General features: G+C 53.7%; 6 protein-coding genes across 6 annotated transcripts; 4 read left to right on the top strand and 2 right to left on the bottom strand.

The window, feature by feature from the left end:
- Positions 1 to 90: 90 nt before the first annotated feature.
- BX661DRAFT_193923 (RNA polymerase I-associated factor PAF67-domain-containing protein) lies at positions 91 to 1,786 on the bottom strand (the record flags this gene model as incomplete). The annotated part of the gene is made up of 6 exons (XM_051537826.1): positions 91 to 270; positions 303 to 519; positions 588 to 719; positions 752 to 975; positions 1,014 to 1,442; positions 1,466 to 1,786. 6 exons carry the CDS (start codon positions 1,784 to 1,786, stop codon positions 91 to 93), a joined length of 1,503 nt encoding a protein of 500 aa, XP_051391456.1.
- Positions 1,787 to 4,569, bottom strand: BX661DRAFT_182988 (uncharacterized protein). Its single transcript, XM_051536118.1, is given in 7 exon segments — positions 1,787 to 2,181; positions 2,223 to 2,420; positions 2,437 to 2,991; positions 3,044 to 3,118; positions 3,142 to 3,471; positions 3,507 to 3,952; positions 3,970 to 4,569. The coding sequence occupies 7 exon segments, from the start codon at positions 4,157 to 4,159 to the stop codon at positions 2,140 to 2,142; spliced, it is 1,836 nt and encodes a 611-aa protein (XP_051391455.1). The 5' UTR covers positions 4,160 to 4,569; the 3' UTR covers positions 1,787 to 2,139.
- An 879-nt stretch (positions 4,570 to 5,448) lies between these two features.
- On the top strand, positions 5,449 to 6,268 carry BX661DRAFT_171225 (glycoside hydrolase superfamily; the record flags this gene model as incomplete). Its single annotated transcript, XM_051533684.1, has 2 exons — positions 5,449 to 5,469; positions 5,525 to 6,268. 2 exons carry the CDS (start codon positions 5,449 to 5,451, stop codon positions 6,266 to 6,268), a joined length of 765 nt encoding a protein of 254 aa, XP_051391454.1.
- A 1,368-nt stretch (positions 6,269 to 7,636) lies between these two features.
- On the top strand, positions 7,637 to 10,233 carry BX661DRAFT_171224 (uncharacterized protein; the record flags this gene model as incomplete). Its single annotated transcript, XM_051533683.1, has 3 exons — positions 7,637 to 8,103; positions 8,234 to 8,696; positions 9,595 to 10,233. 3 exons carry the CDS (start codon positions 7,637 to 7,639, stop codon positions 10,231 to 10,233), a joined length of 1,569 nt encoding a protein of 522 aa, XP_051391453.1.
- Positions 10,234 to 10,491: 258 nt separating this feature from the next.
- BX661DRAFT_25290 (uncharacterized protein) lies at positions 10,492 to 11,983 on the top strand. The gene is made up of 2 exons (XM_051539001.1): positions 10,492 to 10,540; positions 10,598 to 11,983. Exon 2 carries the CDS (start codon positions 10,806 to 10,808, stop codon positions 11,631 to 11,633), a length of 828 nt encoding a protein of 275 aa, XP_051391452.1. The 5' UTR covers positions 10,492 to 10,540; positions 10,598 to 10,805; the 3' UTR covers positions 11,634 to 11,983.
- Positions 11,984 to 13,092: 1,109 nt separating this feature from the next.
- On the top strand, positions 13,093 to 14,411 carry BX661DRAFT_182984 (uncharacterized protein; the record flags this gene model as incomplete). Its single annotated transcript, XM_051536117.1, is given in 4 exon segments — positions 13,093 to 13,653; positions 13,704 to 14,042; positions 14,060 to 14,182; positions 14,277 to 14,411. The coding sequence occupies 4 exon segments, from the start codon at positions 13,093 to 13,095 to the stop codon at positions 14,409 to 14,411; spliced, it is 1,158 nt and encodes a 385-aa protein (XP_051391451.1).
- Positions 14,412 to 14,779: the final 368 nt, after the last annotated feature.

Raw genomic sequence — 14,779 nt, 5'->3', positions numbered from 1 at the left:
TTTCCTCGTCCATGTATCAATAATATCAAATATTTGTTTTTATATTTCTTCACACATAATATGAAAAAGAATGCTGTTTCGTGCCAAATTTTAGGCACTGACAGCAACGGTCGCCTGCTCCTCGACCTTGGGCTTACCGGCGTCGGCAATGACGGCCTTCTGCCGGTTCTCCAGGCTGTTGATCATGTCCTGCACCTTGTTGGTGTTACGGATGAACCAGTCGGCATAGCGGCGGCCAACACGGCTCTCAGCAATAAAGATCATGTCCTCCTGCAGGCAAAGTCCAGGTCCGTGGTGGTCACGGGCTCACCGGCCAGCAGATCGGCGCCACCGACCCACTTGATCTGGCGGCAACGCTGCTTGTAGACAATAAGCTGGTTGCGCAGCTCTGCCGCGTCCATATCGAGGAAGGTCGACAGCCTGTCAAGACCCATGGTGGTGTACAGCTTGAGGAACGACCTGAGCGTCGGCACAACGAGCTGCAGGCGGGCCTCGCGCAGGAAGGTCTTGAGCTGGTAGCTTGGGGCTCCGCGGAGTTGGAGGCAGCCTCAATGTCGTCGTAGTTGGGCGGGTTAGGCACAATGAACTTAGGGCACGAGAACAGGTACAGCTCGGAGAGAACATCAATGGCCTCCTCGCCGCCACGCTGCATCTTGTGCTGCTGGTCGCCGTACTTCTCACGCAGGTAAGTGTGAATGTTCTCGTCCACACGCACGGGGCTGAGCGACACGGCAATGCAAGGAGCGCGTACATCTGGTCAGCCTTCTTGTTCACAGTGTCAAACTGGAACGAGCGCTGCTGGTACTGCTTCGTGCGCGAGACAAAGGTCAGGATGTGCACGAAGGTCTGGATAGCATCAGCATAGCGGCCCATCATCAGGTAGGCAAAACCAACGTAGTAGTAGACAGTGACGTGGCAGGCAGTGACACGGGTGAACAGCGCGCGGCTGTTGCCCAGCTCAATGTTCTCAAGGGTCTGCAGCGCCAGGTGTAGTCGCCAAGCATGCAATGGACGCGCACAAGGCCGATGATGCTGAAGTATCCCAGCATCTTGTACAGGGGGCGCACGCCGAACTGACCAGCGGCCTCGACAACGTCACCGCCCTGCTGGCTGACGAGCAGCTGCTGGCTGATGTTGGACTTTTGGATCAGCGAGTACAGCACGTTAAGCACACTGTACGTGTTCCACACCTGCGAGTTCTCCTTCAGGAGGGCGAGCTCCTCGGGCGTGCGCTTGCTCACGCGGCTGCGGTGCGTGCAGAACGACTGGAACTGGTAGATGAACTCGTCAACAATGTCCCACAGCCACTGGTTCGGCAGCTCCAGCTCAATGGGGCCATCCGAGTTGAGGATATAGTTGAACAGGTCGCAGTAGTTCTCGAACGACCGGAACCGCGTCTCCAGCGACGGGTGCAGCCGCGAGTAGATGTGCCGGTAGTACAGCTCCGGTACAGGGTCAGAAACACGCCGTCGTCGCCCACCAGCGCCGCAACATACTGCGGCTCGGGCCACGAGCCCTTGGCGTAAAACTTTTCCGACAGGCGCACAAACTGGTTCTCGTAGTTGTAGGCCAGATCGTTAACATTGCCGTTCTTCAGGTTCCGGTGCAGATGTCCGAGGAATTTGCGCACCTGCTCGGGAATGGTCTGCACGCCGGCCTGCGCCTGCATAATCAGCTCCTCCTCGTCCATCTCGGCCTCGTCAATCTCCTCGACATTGGCATACGAGTCGGCAACAACGTCAATGTTGCCCACAAACTCTTCATCGTCGTAGTTCTCTTGGTACATTGTCCTGAAAATAATATAAAAAAGTGCTGATTAGCTTTTAAAGAAAAATCGGTCGACAAAAAAGAAGAGAAGTAAAAAAAAATAGATTTATGCACTCTGCGATTTAAAAAGAGAAATTTGCTTTTACAGCTCCCCCACCTTTTTCGCTTCGATTTAAATTAGGCGTCGTGAAGATTTGGAACTATGCTAAATATGTGAGTAAAATTTTAAATGGCAAATTCGCAAGTCTTGAAATTGCGTTTAAAGCACGAAAAAATTTTCTGCCAAAAAACGAGATTTTGGCGTATAAAGCAAAAAGAGGCTCAATCGCTGTTTCTATTGGCTGGAAAATCACGTGAGGGTTATCCGACTTTTTAAGCCTGCTGCTCTGCCAGTCCAATCGACTCGAGGAACGCCTGTTGTTGGGTTTGCGGCCCAGGAACTTGTCCAGGCTCACTGACGCGTCGCGGCTGCCACCAGGGAGCAGAATCTCACGGCGGTAATCCAACCCGGTCTGCGGGTTGTCCACGCCGTCCTTGAGGAAGCGCGAGGCGTACATGTCGGAGCTGAAGACCTTGGCCCACAGGTACCCGTAGTAACCAGCGTCGTACCCGCCCATCATATGGCCAAAGGTCGCAGCGCCGCAGGTTCCATGCTGCCCGCAGAGAAACGGTGGTCTTTTCGCGAAGCTCCCTGTATACTGCTTTGACATCGACATTGCCGTCGGCGGTGTTGTGGATGGCCATGTCAAACAGACCAAAGAACACTTGGCGCAAATTGAACAAGCCAGCGCCCTCGTTCTTGGCAGCAACAAGGCGCTTGACAAGGTCCTCAGGAATGGGCTCTCCTGTCTTGTGGTGCACGGCAAACTGGCGCAGCACCGAGGGCTCCCAGCCCCAGTTCTCAAGCATCTGTGATGGCGCCTCGATAAAGTCCATCTGCACGCTGTCAAGCTGGAAGTGAGACCACTTGGTTTCGGCGCAGATATGGTGGAAGACATGGCCAAACTCGTGCAAAAGCGTCAGTGTGTCGTCGTGCGTTAGCAGCGCGGGCGCCGCGGATGTAGGCTTGGGGAAGTTGGCAAGCATCACCGCGACCGGGTACTCGCGCGAGCCGTCGGGGTGCGCAAAGCCAGCGCGGATTGGGTTGACACAGGCGTGGTTGTACTTGCCGTCGCGCGGGTACAGATCAAGGTAGAAGTGGCCGACAAAGTCATCGTTGGTTGCCTCCGAATCTCGTACATCTCGACGTCCTCGTGCCACACGGGCGGGTTTCTACCTTGACAAACCGCAGACTGAGCATTTTCTGGTAAATGTCTAGCACGCCGCGCGTCACTTGCTTCATCGGGAAGTACTGTTTGACTCTTCGTCGCTGACCTTGTGCTTGCGTTCTTTGACCTGATTCGAGTAATAGCGGAAGTCCCAGTTGAACAGACCCTCGTAGGGCGCGTCTACTGCCTTGTTATCTGCCCTTTTGAGCGCTTCGATTTCCTTAATCTCCTTGTCGGCCAGAACATCGAGCTTGTTGCGCAAATCGTGCTCGAACTCTAGCACAGCTTGGGGCGTCTTGGCCATGTTCTGCTTGAGCACAAACTCGGCATGGGTCGTGTACCCCAGCAGCCGCGCAGCTTCGACGCGCAGCCCAATTGCCTCCTGCAGTAGTGCGATATTCTCGGGACACCGCGACTCCTCTGTTGCCAAAAGCGTCTCCGCGTCTCCTCCCTTTTGGCCAGCTGCATGACAGGCACCAGGTCGGGGTACTTTGTCGTGACCACAAACTTTTCAACGCCATCAACTACCTCGGTAGTGCGGCCGTCAAAGTAGTCTTCCGGCAAGCCCCCAAGCTCCTGGCGGGTAAACAGGATGCGGCCGTCGTTTTCGTTAGTGTTGCGGCTAAACGTGATACTTAGCTCTGACAAACGCTTTCTGATATGACCGAGCTTGTCACGGTTTTCGGCGCTGAGAGCAAGGCCGTTGCGGCGGTACTCCTCCTCCATCTTCTCGACCAGCAAACGGTCCTCGGGCTCCAGCGCAGTCATCTCCGCTTTGTTATCAAAAACCGCGCGCACAGATTTGTACACGTCCTCGCGCATCAGCGATTCGATGCGGAATGCGCCCAGCTGCTGCTCGGCCTCTGAGCTGGCATCGCGGACGCTCTTGTCGGCGCTGACGTTCTGCAGAAAGGTGACTATCGATGAGTCGGACCTTGGTCATTTTCAAAATTTGCTAGCGGCGCCACTGTGTTTGAAAACGTGGGCTTGGGCTGGTTGGCCACGAGATCCTGGACCTGTTTACCGCGCGATATGATGTTGCCCACTGTGGTCCTTATGTCGCCCGGCGAGCGAGCAAAGTTGAGCACGGCGCCCTTTATTAGGCGATGCGCTCGCGATGACATTGTGATGGGGGTAAAAAAAATAATACAGGCAGATAAGACGGAAAAGAACGATAACAGGGCCTTTTTTGACAGAACGATAAAAGGGCGATGCGACACTGAAGGAGAGGGACAAAGCTGTTGATCTGTCAGGCGCAGCAGCAGTATTATAGTAATCCGCTGATTTTGTGATTTCAGCTTTTTAAACTGAGCAGCGAACTTGCACTTCGGCTCACTAATAACAGCAGTGCGTCGAGAATTAGGCGGCGAAAAGTATCGAACACATCACAAATACAGAAGCTTTGAAAACAATCAGCATGGTATCAACAGCAGCAATAGAAAACAACAAAACAAGAAAACAAAAACACTGGCACCGTGTAGAATGGAACCAAAACCTCTGTGAAGAATATCGATATCGTGTGAAGGGATGTTTCAGATCCACTAGCAAGTGCAGATCATTATTCTGTTTTGTGGTTGTTAATGTTGTTGCTGCAACTTGGCCTATTTTTAATTTACATTTTCTATTTTCTATTTTGTGTTTATTGCATGTTTTACATAGAATATTTGTGTAGAATAGAATATGTCAGAATTCTCTCACTCAAGTTTGCGATTAGCAAAGGGTGACAGATGACAATAGGCATTGTCCAGGACTGTGCAACATTTTCCAGTCCGCTCCTCGACATTCCATGCTGGTTGCTGTAATGAGAAAGCCAAAAGCGAGGCTGACTAAAACTAAAAAGGAGGCGGGATTTTATTTTGCGCGACTATATTTATAGAATCATGAATCCATTTCTGTCAGTTTGGGTCACAGCGGCTGCAGAAACTGTTGTTTATGGTCAGCGGACAGATATGTGCTCAGTGCGTCCGCTGGCAGCTATTTTCTCTCCCAGTTCACCGCTGTCAATAACCCCAACTTAAAAAATACTTAAGTAGTGGGTTGGCTGGCGTTAAATATCAGCTCCCTGCCAAGTTTCCTTTAACATTTATTTGCCTATCTCCTTCAGAATCCTCGAACAATTGCCTCGTTTGTCCCCCTTTAATCATTCCTTTCTATCCGCATTTTCGTCTCTTACTGCTACTCTACCTCTTGAAACATACACAATGAGACTCCCGGTCACTATTTCGCTTTTTGCGAGCACTGTTCTTGGCGCGTCTCAGTTCCACGGGCTCAACTACAACCCAAGCGCCAGGACGGGTCATGCCCCAACGTCTACCAGGTTCAGGATGATCTCAAGACACTCCGGCCATTCACCAACAAGCTACGCATCTACAGCGTCCACGACTGCAACCAGGGCGAGCCCGTGCTGCGCGCCATGGAAAACACTGATTGGAAGGTGAGCTGGGCCTGTGGGTCAACCAGGACGATGCAGTGTACAATGCGATAAGCAGGAACTTCTTCGTCTGGCCAGCGTGTTCGATTTTACAAAGCAGGTCGATGCAATTATTGTCGGAAGCGAGTCTGTCTACCGCAAGGAGCAGACCGCCGAGCAGCTCGCTGCCAAGGTACGCGAGGTCAAGGCAGATCTGGCCAAGATCGGCCTGCAGGGCATTCCGGTTACTACATCGGAGACTTGGCCCACATACCACCAGCCGCTGATTGATGCCGTCGATTTTGTCAATATGCATGGATTCCCCTTCTGGGAGGGCGTGACCATCGACGACGCAAATGACAAGATCTTCCAGCACATCTACAGCCTCCAGGCGGCTGCGAAGGGAAAGAAGGTTGTTGTTGGCGAGACCGGCTGGCCGTCGGACGGCGACAACTATGGCCCGGCCGTCACAGGCGTTGGTAACGCGCAGAGATACATGCAGGACTTTATCTGCCGTGCCAACAAGGAGAACATTGAATACTACTGGTTCGGCGCGTTCGACCAGAGCTGGGCGTCGACCAACAATGCGTCCAACGTGGAGGCCCATTGGGGAATTATGCTCAACGACTATGTGACGCCAAAGTTCCAGCAGCCCTTCTACACGTGCGACGCAGACAGCTCATTGCCAGAATCATCCGAATCACCTGAGGAAACTTTTTTGTCGTCGCCACCAGCATCGTTTGAAACACCCGTGGAGACTCCGTCATCCGGCGGCAGTGATTCCACGCCTGGAAGTGCTTTCCCCAAGTGCCGCAGCCGCTAAGAAGCCATGGGTTTTTTACCAAGCCCAACTGCAAAGGCAAAGACATGCAAATAACGCAAATACCTACATTTTAAACAACGTACTGTACATTTAAAACATTTGTTTTCAGCAGACAAGCGGGCTGCAGGCGATTGTAATCCAAAGTATCTTATTGTTTTGCATATTTGAGCGGCGCGTACATCTAAAATTTTTAAAAACACACAACAATGCAAAATAAAGGCAATTAACAAGTCAAACAACACACATTATTCACATGTTTTTGTTACAAGTGATATGTTGTACTTTTTTTTCATTTGAATGAATTACAAATGCAAAACAAAGCACTTGTTAACCGCTTAAACAATAAATAGCATGGCGGATTACAGGCTATTTTCTGCAGTGCTACTAAACCAATTCAATAGCACTTGTTTTGGAGTATATTTTCCTTTAGTGTCATTGCTATGCAATTTTGTCTGAACGTGACAACAAAATTACACTGGAAATAAAAGCACATCGTTTGTCCGATTTAAATCAGGAAGTAAACATGGAGATGCTCTTTTCAGGATCTACTAAAGTGCAAGTCAAATCACTTTTTTCTTTCTATATTTCAAACCTTGAGCGACTGTTCCGTTGCCTTTTTTACAACAAACAAAAAAGCGCTATTGGGCTATTTTCCCAGCTGTTTCAACCGCGCTCGGTGCTGTCTCCAATTTTCATTTTCACACTCAGTTTGCTGGACGAGGTCATAACCCGCGCCCTTTACATTATTTTGCGCGTTCATTATCCACCCCTTTCTCCTTCCCTTTAGCATTGACTTGTTTTTTTTCTATTTTCCACTTTCTATTATCTAATTTTCTCAATTCATTATTTATATTTTTTTGGTATTGCGTTATTTTCCCAGTTCTTTGCCCTTGTTCTTTACCTCTCTCTCTTTAATCACGTATTTTTCGCCCCTTCTTTTTTATTATACTGCAACAAACATACTCACCACTTTCGGCCCCCTCGCACTCTTTAATATCGATACCAAAAACACGGGAAGGAGTAAAAATATATAAATAAAGTTTCTTGCTCTTTGTTAATTTTACCAGAGGTTTTCTAGTCTCGGATTGTCAGCGCGCGAATGAGCTTGCGCTACATGTCGTCCAATTCACAGCAACAACAGTCTCAGGACCACTGGTCCCGTGAGTTTGGAACCTTGAGCGAAGGACCCAAGCGCTACGACACGCGGCCAAGGTTGCCGCCAATTCAGAGCTTCCAGTGGGACGACGAGGAGGTGGAGATGGAGGTGGAGAAGGAGGAGGACGACGACGACGAGTCACTCACTAAGCAGCAGCAGCAGCAGCATAATCAACTACAGAATGGCGGCGGCCAGCAGCGCTTTTCGCCATTATGAACCGGAAGCACCGCTCTGTCACCGTGGGCAGCGACGAGTCGCCTCCTCTGTCTGCTCATGATGCGCCCAAGGTGGTTTTTGCGAATGGAGGGCCGCTTGCCAGGACTCGGGCGCATCGGCGTCGAAGCACACTGCATAACATTCTTGAGCGCACACAGAAGAATAAAGACGAGCCGCCGCCGCCGTCGCCGCAACAACAGCAGTACCCACAGCAACTAGAACAACAGCAGCGGTACAATGAGACCAGCGCTCCGGTCGCGCTCCAAACCAATGAGAATGCCATAGCTGGAAAAAAGCGACGCGCTCACCAACTGTCAATTGGCGACAACATTCTGACAATGGATTCCTTGCAGCTTACGCAGTCTTTGTCCCGGGAAACCAACATTGCGCCTGTGCGCACCGTCCATAAGGCGAGCTCCAGTTCCGCCGTGCGACGCCGCCCTCGACCAGGCACGCGAGCGCAGTCAGACAGTTCAATCGCTCGTCGCCTATGCAGAAGCGCGCTGAGCACAATCTGCGCCTGATGACCGAATCCCGCGGCGTGGGGCGTGAGAGCATGGATAAGGGCACTGCCAGCCGCGAGTCATTGACAGGCTCCCATCGATGCAGCCGCTGGCCCTGTCGTCAAAGCACCGAGGCGGCAGCCCGTCGCGGGTGGAGCGCACCTACAGAGTGGCTGATCGCACAAGGGGAGCGACATCGAGGACGCGACAAACAGTCGGAAATGGACGAGGACTTGTCCCCGTCCCCATCGCCAATGTCAGCTGTGTTCACTATACCAGCCCTCCAGCAGCCACCCCCGCCGATGGATCTGCCCCCGCTGCCTGCGAAGCTCCAGCAGCAGCTCAAGCAGCTGCCTCGGCTGTCTCCCCCGCGCAAGCTGATTCTGGCCAACAACCCGGGCCTGCAGCTGGGTCTGCCCGAGCCGGGGCTCCGATGTCGCCAGCCGTGCTGTCACAGATCTCGAATCGGCGGGTCATTTCTGGCTCGTCGCTTCTGCGGTCCCCATCAAAGGCGACCTTTGCCGACAACCTGGCCAGCCAAAACATGCATGTGGTAAGTAGCACCACCATCCATCCATCTATCGTTTGCTTGCGTCCTGTTTTCTCCCTGTTCGTCTGACTGCATGCAAAATAACTGGCATTTGAAACGCGCCATTTGTCGCGAAGTGCTGATTTGCTGCTAATCGCGTTTTGCACCTGAAGTGGTAAAATGCCTTTTTTCCCCTCCTTTTTTGCTTGCTTTGGCCGCGCGCGTTGCAGCAGTTTTTATTCATATGCATTGGCATCCCCCACTCCCCGCACTCGCGTTTTATGGCAACTCAATTGAGCTCATGCAATGCAGTCCGAATGATGTTGATCAAACCAGGTCACTCTTTGTGAGTTTCGCGGCTCTTGTTTGTTATTGTTTGTTCTCAGTTCAGCCAAAAATTTGTTTTATGCATGTGTCGTATTTCTTTGATTGATTGTTTTTATTACCTGCCTTTTTACAAAGCCCGGGTCGCTTCCATATTTGGCCTGGTCTAAATTGTGCCACCGGCCCGCGCAGGCACGGATTTTGGCGGAGCAGAGTAATAAAAAAGAGCTATTACTCAAGGCCAATCTAATTTTTATATCTGCCAATTCCTCGTTCTCTCGGGCAATCCATGTTTGTCTTCGGGGCTCTATTTGAATTTACACTGCCACCTTTGTTGCCTTTTCCGCTTGCTTGGTTCAAAAAGGGGATGCCGATTGCCCGCGCTTTCCAAAACAAGAACAAAAGCAGGGTTGTGCGGTTTTAGGCTGTCAAATCTGATTATGATTACTTTTGAGTTGCTCACCTCGATATCTTTCACTCCCCTTCATGAGCCACCCAACCGCGAGGACTCACACTTGGTTGCAATTGCAATTGCAGCCGCAAGGATGGCGACTCTACTAAAACACATTTTCCTCTGTTATAACTTGTTTTTTTGTAGCTCGGCTCGAACCCGCCTGCGTCGGCTAGGATCGGAAGGGGCCAGGCGACAGAGGTCTTCCGCCGCGTTGGTTACTGGCTCTACAGCACCGCGCCCGTGCAATTCATTAAACATGCCATGGTCGAGGAGCGTCATGACAGTGTCAATGTACTGTTTTCGACAGAAAAGTCCATCTGGATCCTGGGCGTCAGCTACAGATTGAAGAAGAACACAAAGAGCGTCACGCTGCCAGCAGCGATCGAGGCAGACAGCACGCACTTGCACGCAGACAGCAGCCTTTTTTTGAGCCACCACCATCAGAAACGCAGCATCAGCCCCAGCACCTCTCATCACTTGCGGAAGGCCGATATCATATCACAGCGGCGGTCGGAGGATATTAGCAGCCGACGTCGGGCAAACACTTCTGGCGTGATGCTCAACAAGAAGAAGTTGCAGAGCATAGCCCAGCTGCAGAACTACGTCGGCATGCCAGCCCTTCCTGAGCCTGGCACGCCCACGCTCGCCGCGACCCCCGGACCGCGGACATTGGCGTCAATTCCATCGCAGGACCTTTTGCGGCCCAAGCAGTGCCCATCGGGCCGCCCAGCCCCATGCCGTTTCCAGACGACCCGTTCGATGGATCGCCGCGCCTGGGGATAGATGCGGACTACGACATTGACATTGAGATTGACAGCGACACCATTGCCTGCGCCAGGAACCAAGCGCCACTCTCACAGGCGTATCTCAACTCGCAGGAGCGGCCCAAGTCCAGCAAAATGAACCGTCTGCGCTCATGGGTTGCACGCACGACCAACCCAATTCGGCGCAAATCCGACGTGGTGGTCGACGTTCTGCCGAGCCCGATGGGCCCGTCACTCTCGCTGGTCAGGGAAAATACGGCGATGTCAGAAACGGGCAGCTTGTCGCCGTTTGTGTCGTTTTCTCGCCCGATATCGCCCAGGATCCAGTCTCAGCCTCAGCCTCAGCCTCAGCCTCAGCCTCACCCAGCCCACCCCAACCCCAGTCTCAGCCTCAGACCAAAAGCCAAAGCCAGGCACATCTCATTCCCGCCGCATATCGATCGATAGCCAGCGAACTACCGGCCAGGCGCCTAGCATTAAGGACTCTGCCGCAGCACCGCGGCAGCCTCTACCAGCGGCTCCGATCCGAGGTCCTTGGGGATCTTGTCATCCGGGCCTGCTGCTCGTCTGCGTCGCAAGAGCAAAGAAGCGATGGCTTCTCTGTCAGGCAGCCACAAATCTTCGGACAGCAAGCGCCGCAGCTGGTACGACACGGATGTCGGCGCTCATAACCTCCCGCCAGTGCCCACGATTCCAGAGTCTGCTACCCGCGAGTACCACAACCCGCCAGCGACGCCAGCCGTCAGCGGCTTTCCTAGCGATCGCATGCATTTCGCGAGACCCACCACTGGCATTTCATTGTCCTCCCTGCAGCGACGGCCGCAATCGTCGCACTCAAACGCTGCCAGCCACCACCGCATAGCCAGCAATAGCAACGGCGGCCCAGGACACAGTACAAACACGGTGTTTGGGCCAAACCGCCAAGAGTCCAATGTCCGCGCGCTGATCAACGACTTTGCCACTTGGGAGAGTCCGACAGCCAGCATTATGATGTTCCAGCGCGAATGGAAGCTGCCCTCGTTCCAGCAGATTGTCTCGACGCAGAACGCGACGACGTGGGCCAAAAACAACGGGTGGGCGGTCACCATGTCCAGTGAGCTGTTCTTCATGGCATACATATTCTACAAGCTGCCAAAGGATGTAAATGCGACTCAGAACCAGGCGGCCGGTGAGAAGATTGTCAGCGATCGGCTGCTGCTTCGCATGCGGTTTGCCATGGAGGACTTTGAAGGCAAAGTTGTGGCCGGTGAGGCCTGGCGCGATGCGATCACGGCGATAATCCTGACGATTGACGCTCGCATTGCTCCCAACTGCCCGGTGGCCAGCTCCAAGCGCAACTTTAGCCAGGTGTCACTCGACACGATCGAGCAGTCGGCGTTGCACGACAGCTTGCCGCCGAGAATCACATCCGGCGCATGAAGATTTAGAGAAGCACTTGTCCAAGGTGACAGAGGCGTTTTCGAGCCATTTTGGCCGCGCCAAGAGGATCATGTGCCCATTTTCAACACGTTCCCTCGCCGTCGCACCGACGAGACCACTAGCAGCATGGTCGTCGAGAAGAAGCCGATCCGGCGAGCTCGCGGGTGGAGTATGATCCCAACGCTCCTGACATTCAAATCGGACGAGCCCGAGGTCCCCGTGCGGCCCGAATCCCCAACGCTTAGCACGCATTCCAGAAAGCGCCCGTTGTACCCGATGGGCCTGTCGCTCGCTGGCATCTCCCCGGGTGTGGGTCCGGGCCCGAGCAGCGGTTTGGGCATCAGCGAGCACCGGGGCACGTCCGTCGCGTCTTCGCACGACTTGAGCACAGTCGACTCGGTTACGGCTCCCCTGCGTGCCACTCGCGCTCTCCATCGCGGCCGGCATCCCCGGTGCTGTCTGCCATGTCTGTGTCGCCCATATCGAAGCGGAGTTCGGTCCACAGCCATTTGTCTGGTGGCGGCGGCATGGCTCGCCCCTCGAGCCCCGTTTACAAGCGCGGCACGCTGGGACTGGCAGTAGCAACGACGTGGCAACCCTGACTGATGCATTTGGCCAGTCGTTGAACATTGGCCCGCGGCCGCCGCTAAAGTCAACCTCGAGTCAGTCTTCGGGCGCCAGCTCTGGGTTCAACGTCAGTATGAACGCCGCTGCCAGCAGTGGTATCAACGCCGGCGGCGCTCTTGGGCTCCGTCAGCCAACTTCGCTATCAGTGGCCACGATGGCCACAATTGAGGGCCAGCAGCGTAAGCGCAAGGCCGGCGAGGCTGGGGTTGTTGGCAAGACCAAGGGCGGGTTTGAGGTTGTGTGGTCGGCCACCGACTTGATCTCAACGTCATACGTGATGGTGCCCGTCCCGAAGGCAGCCGTACCAGAGTCGCCAACAAAGATGTTTAAGCAGAACCATAGCCGGCTCAACAAACTAGCCGTGATCGACGTCGACACTGTCGGGACGCAGTCCCAGCCTAACCTGAAGAGCGTTTTGGATTCGATAACGCGCGAGATCAACCTCGACTCGTCTTACGTGCTGTTGCTGCCCCCACCGCCGCCTATCGATATGAGCACCGAAGATGACGACGAGGACGAGTTTGGGTACCTGGCTACGTCGCTGTTGCGGAGGGTCAAGTCCGAGATTGTCATGCGTCGGACGCTGCAAGAGTTTGAGAGCGAGTACGGACTAGATCTAGTGGACTTGGACGACGGTGACGCCGACTCGTTCCAGCTGATCGGCCGCGGCGACGATGGCAGCAGCCCCAACTCGGTATACTTCAGCGCCGAGGACGAATCAGTCATGGAGCCCGATACATGGTACAAGCGGCTGTCGGGATCATCGTCGCAGCATCACTTGCCATACCGGCACCGGGCGCAGTTTCAGCAGCAGCAACAGCAACAACAAGCAATGCACGATCAAGATGCTGGACCCAGCCGGCCACAGCCATTATCGCTCAACCAGCTGACACTGCTCGAGTTCTTCATGGACGGCATGCGGCGGTTCTACTTTACTTATCGCAAGGGCTTCCCGACAATCACGCCGTCTTTTTACACGTCGGACATGGGCTGGGGGTGCACTTACCGCACATGCCAGATGATGCTCGCCGAGTCGTTTGCGCGCGTGCTGCTGGGGCGGTTCTGGGATCCGTTCCGGCTAAGCGCGTCGGAGCGCATGCGGCATGGGCGGATCATCGAGTGGTTCCATGATGCTGATGAGCCCAAGGGCTTTTACTCGATCCACCGCATGGCGCGCACGGCCACGGCCATGGACAAGCGCATTGGCGACTGGCTGGGGCCGTCGATTGCGGCGCATGTGATGAAGCGACTGTCCAACCAGCACCCCAACTGCCCAGTGACGATCCACGTTGCCATCGACCAGACAGTGTATTCGAGCGAGGTACGGAAACAGGCGATGTCGGGCGGTGAGGAGGGAGTAGATCGGCCGATGTGGCAGCCGCTGCTTCTGCTGGTGCCGTGCGGCTGGGGCTGTCGCGGCTTAACCTTGGGTACATTCCCAAGATCAAGACGTTGTTCCAGATTCCGCAGTCCGTTGGCTTAGTTGGTGGCAAGCCATCGCGGTCGTTCTACTTTATTGGGCGGCAGGGTGACAGCCTGTTCTATCTAGATCCACACGTTACGCGGCAGCATGTTCCCCGGTCCGGATCTCTGGACGAGCAGCAGCGGGGTGACGAAAGCTCGGACTCGGACTCGGATGCGTCGTCTGACTTTGAGATGCTAGGCATCACGGAGACGGAGGAGTACCACACAACACATATCAGCTCGATGCCGATCCACAGACTGGACCCATCGATGCTTCTGGGGTTCCTTTTCAACACCGAGGCTGAATGGGACTCGTTTGTGCTTGCAGCCACCAGCAAGAGTCACCACGGTCAATCTGCACTGGGGCATCGCCCTTGTTCACTCTATTGTCGGGTAGCAGCATGATGACACCGCAGTTCGACTCGATTGTGCAGCCGATTCCGGGGCAGATCACCAAGGTTGCGGCTGTGCCCCCATGGTTGATGCGCAGCAGGCGGTTGTCGGCGACTTGCGCAAGTCGCCACGCGTCACTTCTGATTTGGGCCGATCAAGTCGCCGCTGGCAGCGCCGCCGCTGAACCAAATGCGGTCGGCGTCGTCGCCAAAGTTTACTACGGCGGACATTAACAACATGATGGCGGTTGATGAGGCGGACGATGCGGCGGACGACGAGTTTGAGATTTTGTAGGGGGGACCTATTTCCCTTTTTTTCATATTTTTTTGGCAATGAGGTGTTGTTGGTCTCTTCTCTATGTGTGTGTTTGTGTGTGACTCACCTCGTCTAATCTTGGTCTGTCATGCCTTGTCTTGTCTTATGGCCGACTTTGCTTACTTTGGCGCCTCGATCTGCTTAACAGCACAATTTCATACGGTTTTTCCTCTTTGTAAGGTTGAACATTGGCGAACTTTTTGTATTTTACCCCCTTTTTTCATATCGCCTTTTGTTTACACTTTTCTTTTTTTTATCTTTTTGTTTATCTTTTAGTTTCAATTTCTCATTTATATTTCCTTAATTCCAATACTTTTTTTTAGCCACGCAACATATTATTTGTTCTT

Source organism: Kickxella alabastrina, assembly GCF_025024165.1.
Source record: "Kickxella alabastrina strain RSA 675 chromosome Unknown BX661scaffold_12, whole genome shotgun sequence".
Classification (NCBI taxonomy): domain Eukaryota; kingdom Fungi; phylum Kickxellomycota; class Kickxellomycetes; order Kickxellales; family Kickxellaceae; genus Kickxella; species Kickxella alabastrina.
Note: the sequence above shows the minus strand (reverse complement) of the source record. Positions and strands in the feature narration are given on the sequence as shown.